This window comes from Oreochromis aureus, linkage group 19 (assembly GCF_013358895.1).
Source record: "Oreochromis aureus strain Israel breed Guangdong linkage group 19, ZZ_aureus, whole genome shotgun sequence".
Lineage (NCBI taxonomy): Eukaryota > Metazoa > Chordata > Actinopteri > Cichliformes > Cichlidae > Oreochromis > Oreochromis aureus.
Window position 1 is genome coordinate 7977631 of NC_052960.1, and position 9997 is coordinate 7987627.

Consider the following 9997-nt stretch of genomic DNA (forward strand, 5'->3'; position numbering starts at 1 on the left):
TTGAAGCTGCAGTTTTTCAGAAATCCGAGAATTTGCGATTAAACTCCAAGAAACTGAAGACAAACTGGAGCAGCAGCGTCTGGCTGACTGACTGTTGCGTGTCCCAGGATCCTCAAAGATCAAACTTGGAACCATATAGAAGTTGTCACAGTGCCACATCGTGCTTCTCCCAAATTGACGCCCATGGGTGCGTCTCAAATGATATTACGGCATTAATTATGGGATGGCAGATTAGATTACCCCCCCTTTAGCTATTTAGCAGAAAACGCGTCGCTTAGCAACACCGCTGCGTTCAAAAGATTAACCATTAATTAATATCATTCAGATACACAATTACTCAACATCTTCGGGAAACTGAAACGCACGACAGGCAGGGCGTCATAGATCAGTGCGCAGGTCAAAAGGTAATGGGGCGAAAATGAATGACACCCAGTAACTCTGGAAAGGGTGACATATCGGAGAGCTGCAGTACCTACAAGTGTAACTGACGTCTTCACGTTATGAGCAAGCGAACAAAGTGAGGCAACGAGCGGCTGGCTGGTCACCCCAGAAACCCCCCGCAGATTATTTTCCCCTCAGCGCAACTTCCCCCGGTTCAAACTTTCTGACGGGAGCGAGGCTTTCTGGCAAAGACGCGCGCGGCACCAGCAGTTATGGTGATGCAGATTAAAATAGGAACCGTGGCAGATGGGATTAGACTTAATGCGCCATTTTATATCGTGTAACGTGTCACATTCTGGGCGCTGCGCCCTTGTTTATGAGGTGCGTCCGAATTACAATTAGCCCACATTTCACCGAGATTCCTTTGAAGCCGCCGTGCTGCACTAACCGGCGGGCCACATTAATCTGACCGTCCGTGTTGTGTGCCACCTCTCTCCAAATTAGGCACAATGCGGCGGCGCCAAAGCGCACAAAGGTTTAATTGTGCAGAAACGCCGCGTGTCCAATCGCCGAGTGTGTTTATGAGCAGCAAATGAAAACTGGTGGACATGAAATAGTTACACCCACCATGACACCCCCTCCTCTCTGTCTTTATTTGATTTATCGAATTTTCAGGCTGTGCACAGCTACAGATATGGATTTCATTTTGAAGCTGAAAAACTTTCAATAAATGATTTTACTGCGCAGCACTCGCTCCCGGTGTGTGCGGGTGCACGAGTGTCCGTGCAAGTCGCTTTAGCTTTAAGTTTCTAAGCTTTAATGTGTCGGTTTTCCATCACTGCTGGGTGGCCGAACCTGGACCGGCGAGCTCTGAGCTCCGAGTCCGGACCACAGCGCGCGAGGGGAGGGAATCCCTCCAGTGTCTGACGCTTCCTTTACCAAGGAAACCCACACGCGCTCGCTGACGCAACTGCCCATTTTAGGAAACATGCGTCAATGGACCCAAGCAAGTCAGACAAATAGTGAACTCCGCGGCAGCACTGACGTCCGTAACAAAAAATAAACCCCTCCACACATGTTCTGGACCACTTTTACCAAATCCCAGCTTTTCGGTTTTCTCCCTGCTGTCCGCAGGGCGCAGGATGGTGATAACGGATCTTTTCTTTTTCACTGCCTTTTGGAGAGACAACCCCTCCCTGCTGAAGTCGCAACGCCCATGCGTGACGTAGGCTCTTTCGTTGGTGTTGAAAAGCCGTTGCAGTTCTTCATAGTGCCATTGAAGTGAGTCATCTCTAGGAAGTGTGGTAAAAAGGAAAAGAAAAAAAAAAGTTCGAAGTGTTCCGTGAGCAGCAGAGAGAGCTCAGAGGAGTGTAGCTGGCAAGGCGACGGAAAATATTGAGAAGAGTAGAGAGGCAATAGGCTTTAAAGCGAATGTTAACCTGTGTGAGTCACTCTAACTACATGTTTGATTGTCGCTGCTGGATCTGACTGCTGAAGGTGTGCTGCTGACTTTAAGCTGAAGTTTGCGCACCTGAGAGGATCTTTAGCAGCGTAGTGTAGGTTTACCTGCGGCTCCAGGAAAAAAAACAACAACAAGAAATAGACTCTACAAGCAGGGATAATACACAAGAAAAAAAACGATTTGTATTATAAGTAAAATGTTTTAGGTTAGTTTACAGGAGCAAAATTGCACTTTTGTTTTTTTCTCCTTCTTTGGAAATTAACGACTTCTCGAATCAGAGGATTTTTTTTTCCTGTTGGTGCCTTTTTTGCATCGGGGATTTAAAAAAAAAAGGCTCTCAGAGCTCAAACAGTGCACTGAAATCTTCCTCTTTCCTGGATCATGTACCAGGACTACTCCGGGAACTACGACACCTCGTCCCGCGGCAGCAGCACCTCTCCGGCCCAGCCAGAGTCCTTCACAAGCGGCAGCAGCACGATCGGAAGTCCGATCTCTACCTCAAGCTACCAGGTAACAGAAGGAAAGGACTGGCTGCAGATTAATCTATTAATGAATGCATTCTGGATAACATGAAAGTGTCAGTTCGTTCTTGTGCAAAGTCCAATTTTTAGAAAATTATTCCATCGTGTTGCTACTTCCAGCCATTAACTGAATTTAAACAGGAATTTTCCGGGTCGCCTGGAGACACAAATCCGAATGAACCCAGTGACACGGTTCGTATCAGTGACTCAACAGGGGCAGTAGTCAATCTGTGCATAGGCGCAGTCTGATAATATTACAATAATTTTGCTTTTGAAATATTTAGACACTGATTATTTTATCTAATGTTAAATTTCTCCATTAGTGCGCACCGCAGCTGGCGACAATGCGCAAGTTTGCGTAAATTTATGGTACAATTGTCTTATCCCAACAATTAAAAAAAAAAAAAAAAAAGACATACAGGGTGGTTTGTGCACTGTTGCAGGGAAATTTGGCACACTGGAATGAATCCGAGTCTGTGATTTACAGATGTTAAATTCCCCTTTCTTTCTGCCAAATTCACTGTGCGTTTGTAAAACAGGAACATTTCTGGGGGGTTTGCCAATTTTCTCACAGAGACGAATGCGTGTAAAGCAAATGCACACCTGAGCTTTTTACACTTTTCATGCTGCGGTAATGATAAACTAGCTAGAGATGAAGCTCATGGTGGATGCAACAGGCATTTCGTGTTGGGCTGTGAGATGTCTGATTTCAATATTCCATATGTGTTGCTGCAGAATTTGACCCAAGTTCCGTTTAAGTGTCCACATGTTTTTATTCCACATGGAATCAGAGTCTAATTCGACCAGGCGGGTCTCGGGCTGCACATGCCACATTTTCTCCAGCTGGAAGCGCGCTCTGACTGGGAGCGCAGGGCAATCAAAAGCCCGTTCTTCCTCGCTGTGTTCACGGTAGTAATTGTAGAGATACATCTAAAACACCAAAATCTCATAAGGTTACGCTTTTACATAGTCTGAGTGAGACTTTAGACACAGTTGAGGTGTGCCAGTGTAATGCCGTGAAGACGCGGTATCTCAAAAATACGAGGATATAAATCCGGGAACAGGCATGTTGTTTACCCCCACACCCTCTGCCGTGCAATTCTGTGGAAAAGCCTCCTCAGGCTCACGCAACATTACGGTAAAAGACTTTTGGACAGTGTGTATCATTGCTCTGGTTCCCTGTAATCACACGCTGGCTGCCTGTTTCCCATTACAGGGTTGGAACATGAACTCTTCGCTAGTTTATGGAGACATATGAAAACGACCCCCCTCCCCCCGCGTGTTTTTGCAAGACCAGTATCATTTTAATCAGACTTGTTTGGCTCTAATGTCATGATTCCACTGAATGTCCTTTGTAGGCAGTTATTCATTTCCTGGTTTATATGTATTGTAAATTCCAGTGCTCTTATTCTGAAGCCAATCTGGCCCAAAAATTCCACTCGCATAATTCTGGATAATATGTCTGGCTTGTTACAGCTGGCTGCTTCCCCCCTTACTGGAACTGACCGCGTTTCACATGTGCTCGACAAATGCAATACACAATGACTCACCAGATAAACAAAGTTGCAAGAGACTGCCGGGATATCCGACGGAAAGTCGGGAATAACGGGGATGTGGGGACGTGCGTAATTTACGCACACAGGCTGGCATTCCTCCTTTTTGATACCAGAAACAATGATCTAACATCACTTCTCATGTTGATGTGTTTGTACAAGACCTTGTTGCACAAATGTATATAGGCACGATATGTAAAATGTTTGTCTGTATGAGAGTCTGAACAAAAATCTACCATTCTGGAACACATTATATCTTGAGATGTTCTCACATCTCTTTTTTTTTCACTACCCCCTCCCCCAATTGTATGTTTGTTTGTTTGTTTTTTTAAACAATCTTCTGTGAAATAAATTTAATAAAGTTTATTCTATTAAAAATATGATTTTACATTTCCCATCTGCCCCGTCAAATCAGAAGTGAACTTAAGAAGACGTGAAATGGCTCTCTAGTGCACTGTTATGTCTCATTGTAGTAAAAATGAGATGCAGTGGACACCTTGGGCTTTCCCACATGAATCACTGCATGTGTCACTGTTTCACTCCAGGGGTTACATACAGTGTTTCGCCTATGTGGACTGAATCACTACTATAAGCTTGAAATGTGGAAAAATGTGTGAATCTGATGACGGTGGGTGGTGGTGTGTGCATCTCTGTGATGGTACTCTAAGCACAGCAGAGATGCTTCTGGAATAGACCAGAAGCAGCACATTAGGAAATAAACCTATCTTCTTCTGGAGACTTCCCTTCATCATGCATCCCTTTTCACCATCTTTTCCCTTCTCTTTCCAGAAGTACAGGGTTGACATGCCCGGCTCCAACAGTGCCTTTATTCCCACAATCAATGCAATCACGACAAGCCAAGACCTGCAGTGGATGGTGCAGCCCACTGTCATCACCTCTATGTCGAACCCATACTCCCGCTCCCACCCATATGGCCATCACCTGACCAATGGTCCCAGTCTGCTTGCACACAACCCACTGGCTCGGCCTGGGGTCATCCGGTCTATCGGGGACACCAGGAGAGGACGCAAGAGGGATGAACAGGTAACGAGCCAAAGCTAACCACTGCAAAAAAAAATCTCTTTGATTGCTATTCTGCTCACACCGAGCTCCTATTTATGCTCTTCGCTTCATATTGATTGTGTGTGTGTCTGTCAAATACCTCATTCTACCTTTCGTGCTCTTTCTTTTCTCGCCTTTAGCTGACCCCAGAGGAAGAGGAGAAGAGGAGGGTGAGGCGTGAGAGGAATAAGTTAGCCGCGGCAAAGTGCCGTAACCGTCGGCGGGAGCTCACCGAAATGCTGCAAGGGGTGAGTAGAAGACCTGCGCCAGGAGATCACCATCAAAATGTTCTTGTTTTTGTCTTCATAGAAAAATATCACAAATATAAGTGCTGCAGCATCTTGTGGTGAGAACCATTAGCCAGTAAAGCCCCGTGCTTCCTGTTTTGTTTTTTCTGCAAACTTTTTCATCTTTAACATTTTGCAGAAAAACAAAAAGGAAACAGAAATATATTTGCATACACAGAGAACACGGTGCACTTGTTTAGAGGCCTGGCAGGAGTCCAGATTCTTGATGAGTGATTGAAGTCCACACCTAAATTTACAACCTCACATTACTGGTTTGACTCTCGCTGCGTCTCTGAGTGCAAGGTCTGAGTGAAGAGATGACAGGCAATGAAAAGCTTTTTGTCTCGGCCAGCTGTAGACAGAGGTAGGGCTGTCTCACAGTGCTGCCTGGCAGACAGTAACGGCATCTAAATGGACTAATTACCCAAATTACAGTGAGGTTGAGCTTGTCAGGCCTTAAAAAAAAGAACCCAGGAATGGAATTTGCTGCAGGCAGCTGTCTCCATGAATGCAGGACATTTTGTAAAAGGGGCAAATTGCTTGTCTCACAATCCCAAATAGGGGTATACAGCATGCACACACACACACACACACACACACACAGTCATACAGTCAGCCAATGCTTCAAGGAAAAACAAAAAATAAACTGCATTATTCATACACCTGCTTTAAAAAAATAAAAACCAAGGAGTGTTGCTTTTCAGTGACATTAAATTGGAGTGTTCGAACTCTCTGAATAACTGATACTATCACTTTAAGAGTCTCGCTGTGCGCCTCCTGTCTTGGCTCTTCGCGTACCACTTCCTCATACCTTTGCCCATGAGTCAAAGTTCTCAGACAGCATGTCAGCTTATCTTTATGTCTCATGTCTCACAGCCGATGAAAGCCTTTATGGTGTGGATTTGTGTCTTTTGTGTCTCACGTTAATGACACACTGTTTGATGCGGATCTCATTTCTCTGAGACACAGACAAGGCACAGTCATTATGTGGCGCTCAAATTCAAGCAGAAGGCTTCGAGATTACATGTTGTTAGTCCAAATGGTTCATGACAAATTTCTGGGTTTAATAAAATTGTGGCGCTTGGGAAAACTGAAGCAAACAGACAGTGCCCTCTTTTGGCTTCTCAGAGAACCACACGTACAGTCTGGAAACTTCATATCACATACTTCATAAGTGCTGAAGATCATTTTATCACCTCATGTTCATTAGTAAGATGTTGCATCATGTTTTTATTAAGTTTAAACAAATCGCCTACCACTCTTTGGTGGTGTGGTGATAACAGGGATGAAGTTCCTCTGTATTTATCGTCTCTGTATTACCGCTGTCCGATTAAGGTGAAATTCAAGTGTTAGTTCTAAACTTTACTTCATATTTTCATTCAACAGGAAACCGAGAAGCTGGAGGAGGAGAAGGCAGACCTGCAGAAAGAGATCGAGACCCTGCAGAAGGAGAAAGACAAGCTGGAGTTCATGCTTGTTGCCCACAATCCCGTGTGCAAGCTGCCCATCGAGGAGCGCCACCAGCCATCCGGGCAGCAGCAGCAGTGTAATCCGCTCCCACTCACCATGCGCACCAACATGGGCACACGGGCTCAGATGAACCAAGTGGTGGTGAAGCAGGAGCCCGAGGACGGGGACGAAAATATGGGCAAGCTTCAGCGCTCAATCATCAAGCCCATTTGTCTGGGAAGCAGCAGCATCGGTGGCGGGATGTACAGCCCAGATGGAGACAGCCTGAACACTCCAGTGGTGGCAGCATCTACTCCGGCTGCCACACCAAATGCTCCAAACCTCATATTCACCTACCCCAACATGGTGGAGCCCGAAAGCCCCTCGCCCTCTTCTGAGTCCTGCTCCAAGGCCCACCGGCGCAGCAGCAGCAGCGGCGACCAGTCCTCAGACTCCCTCAACTCACCGACCCTCCTGGCCCTCTGAGCGAGGGCTCGTCTCGGCGCGGCTGAGAAACAAACACTGTGGCTGAAAGCAAACACAAGGATCGACTGCGCGCCCTCGTCCCCACCCTCCCTCCGGTGTCTTTAAAGACGCAAGAGCACACTGAAAAGTCCAGACCAAGCTGACCATGTGAGCCGTTTCCCCCCTTTAGAGGGAGACCCACAAGGGCTACGCTGCGTGTTTCTTCTCGTTCTGCTTCAGTGTAAAAAAATTTTTTATCCGTCAAAGTGTGTGCACCGACTCTGAAAAGCATCATCCCTTCACCATTTCAACTCCAGAGTGTCAACGTTTACTGGGCAGACAATTCTGAAGAAAGACATGCCTGCATTTGGCAGCCGTTGGTTGATGTGATTACAGCAAGAGAGCGCGTTCTTAATATATATATATATTTTTGAAAATGTTCAAAAAGCCATGTGGCCGACACTTGCACTCTGCCAAGACGAATCAATAAATAAATCACTAAACGAGGTCAGCTTTCTACTGGAAGGGGAGAAAGAGACAATGAGCAAAGACTTCCTCTCATCTCTTTTTCCACTTCGATTTGTCCTTTCAGAACTTGATTCAGGAAAAGAGTGTGTGGACATTCCTGATGTTCTTTCCATCTCTTTAATTGTATTTATGGCCTGTGCTGATTAAATTTTACAGTGTTTTGTTAAGACATTGTCTTCTCCTTTAATCTGCCTGTAGAAAAGCAAAGCGGTCATCCGCAGGGTGACCCGAGCACTCCTCAGTGTTGCAAAGGATACGAGCCAACTTTCAATCAACGACTAGTTCCTACTCTCTACTTTCTATTTTGCCATAGTGGCTTGACTTTACAGTAGTATTGGTGTGCTTTTCCTCAGTGATTCTGTACCTGAACTTTACAACCTGTTTTTGACAAAGTGTATGTGATTTACATTGATGTCAGGGATATCTCTCATGTGTAGTAGAACCCAGTTGTGAAGAGCGTTGCAGGACTGCTGGCTGCTGATTGGTCTAGCCAAAGTGTTGCAGAGGTGGTACTTTACTAAACTCCGTCACTTCAAGAGAGGTTCGTCTTTTCGGTCGAAGAGTTTGAACAAAACCCTCCTCGGCTTCTTTGTGCCGTTCATCCTCTAAACAAAGCGCTTACCTTTTTCCAACTCTGGTCAGGTTTCAGAAAAGCCGAAAAAAAAAAAAAAAGATTTTTATGACACGTGTAATCCTGTAATTCGTCCGTCTTTGTCTGAAAAGGAGGGATTTTGCTTAAATTTGAAAAAGCCACTGTGGTCTAGACTGTCGCCAGCTGCCAATGATGTCAACCCTGTTTATACTGTGTTTGTAAATCTGTCACTTTTAGTAAAGAAATGATGTTTAAATTCAACTCAGATGTGGTGATTTATGGGTGCATGAATACAACATCGAGGTACTCGGTTAGAAACGTAGTGGCTTAAAACGAGGGCCAGATGTGGTTCACTTTACGAGAATAAGGAAGGGATACGAAGACTCTCTCAACAGCTGGCCTGACATGAAAGAGTGGACACCTATGACACTTCTTTGTCTTTATTTTTATGTGTGTAACTTAAAGGGTTGAGGGTTTAATGCACTGAGAAGGACACAACAGCGATATCTGAGACTTTTTTCTTTTATTTTTTTCGTTTACTTCAGACATTCCTAATGACTATAACGTCAGGGGTAAAAGGAAGGTGCCATTGCAAACCTTTTTGCTGTGAGAAGAATAAGGGATATGGTTGGGAGACTTTTGTTGCGCTGGTTGCAGAAAACAGACTTTTCAATTCAATACAAGCTGCTGCTACTTGTTTGAAAAGGTTCGGTAATGGTTGATTTACTGTGGCTGGTTGTTATCCTGCATAAGAAGGTGGAATGATAACCAAAAACATCACCATGTCTGTATGTTGAAATATTCTCGAGCCCCTCGACACACATAGGAAAGCCATTGACTGTAGATCTTCTACTGTACATGTCATCTACTGTCTCTGTCCTCTGTTTTACTATTACTTCTTTTCCAAATGCTTTAACTGTTTAAAATGATTCAAAATTAATAAAAAACAGCAATATGTATAGCAGTGTTTGTTAATTTAAAAGAATGATAATAAAAAAATAATTTTCAACTTGGGTTTTCGTCCTTTATTGTTTTGGATTTTAAAAAAATGCATTTCAGACAATTAATATTACTGCATTAATTATTCTTTGTTTTAACTAAACCAAAATACATTTTTTTACATTTATACTTAGATGAACTGTCAAGTGAAAAGCAACACAACAAAAGGAACTCAAGAGCATCGTAAATATAAATGAGTATTAAATTTTTGGTGAAGGTGTTATGTTCAAAATTGTTCACAGAATATATTTTAAGAATATATTTGAGTCATATATAAAAAAGACAACTTCTTGTGTCATCTCGTCATCAGAGTATAGCACGAGAAAGCGGCCCATTGTGCTAAAATAACATATTGTCTACTAGTGCATAAGATCTCAAAGTCTGGTGACTGAGTGGCACGTTAGGGAGTGAACATAAGGTTGAGAGATCCAAATGAAAAATGCACCCATCAAATGAAATGATTGCACATTCAGCTTAAACTAACCTTCCAGTCAGTACAAAAGAAACCCCTGACAGCTTTGGACTTTACATTAGGGTCAAGTTTGCCATCATCTTAGTTTTAAGGGAACAAGCTTATTAGCAAGTGGAATATATCAACTGTATGGGTGCAATGCACAGAAAAAGACATCTTCTAATTAGTGCTAATAGCCCAATAAAATACCAGAACTTCACTCACCAAAATGACAGCCCAGCCTACT

General features: G+C 43.9%; 1 protein-coding gene across 1 annotated transcript; it reads left to right on the forward strand.

The window, feature by feature from the left end:
- Positions 1 to 1668: 1668 nt before the first annotated feature.
- Positions 1669 to 9309, forward strand: fosl2 (FOS like 2, AP-1 transcription factor subunit). The gene is made up of 5 exons (XM_039603422.1): positions 1669 to 1824; positions 2234 to 2353; positions 4707 to 4961; positions 5120 to 5227; positions 6653 to 9309. The coding sequence occupies exons 1-5, from the start codon at positions 1813 to 1815 to the stop codon at positions 7199 to 7201; spliced, it is 1044 nt and encodes a 347-aa protein (XP_039459356.1). The 5' UTR covers positions 1669 to 1812; the 3' UTR covers positions 7202 to 9309.
- The last annotated feature ends 688 nt before the right edge of the window (positions 9310 to 9997 follow it).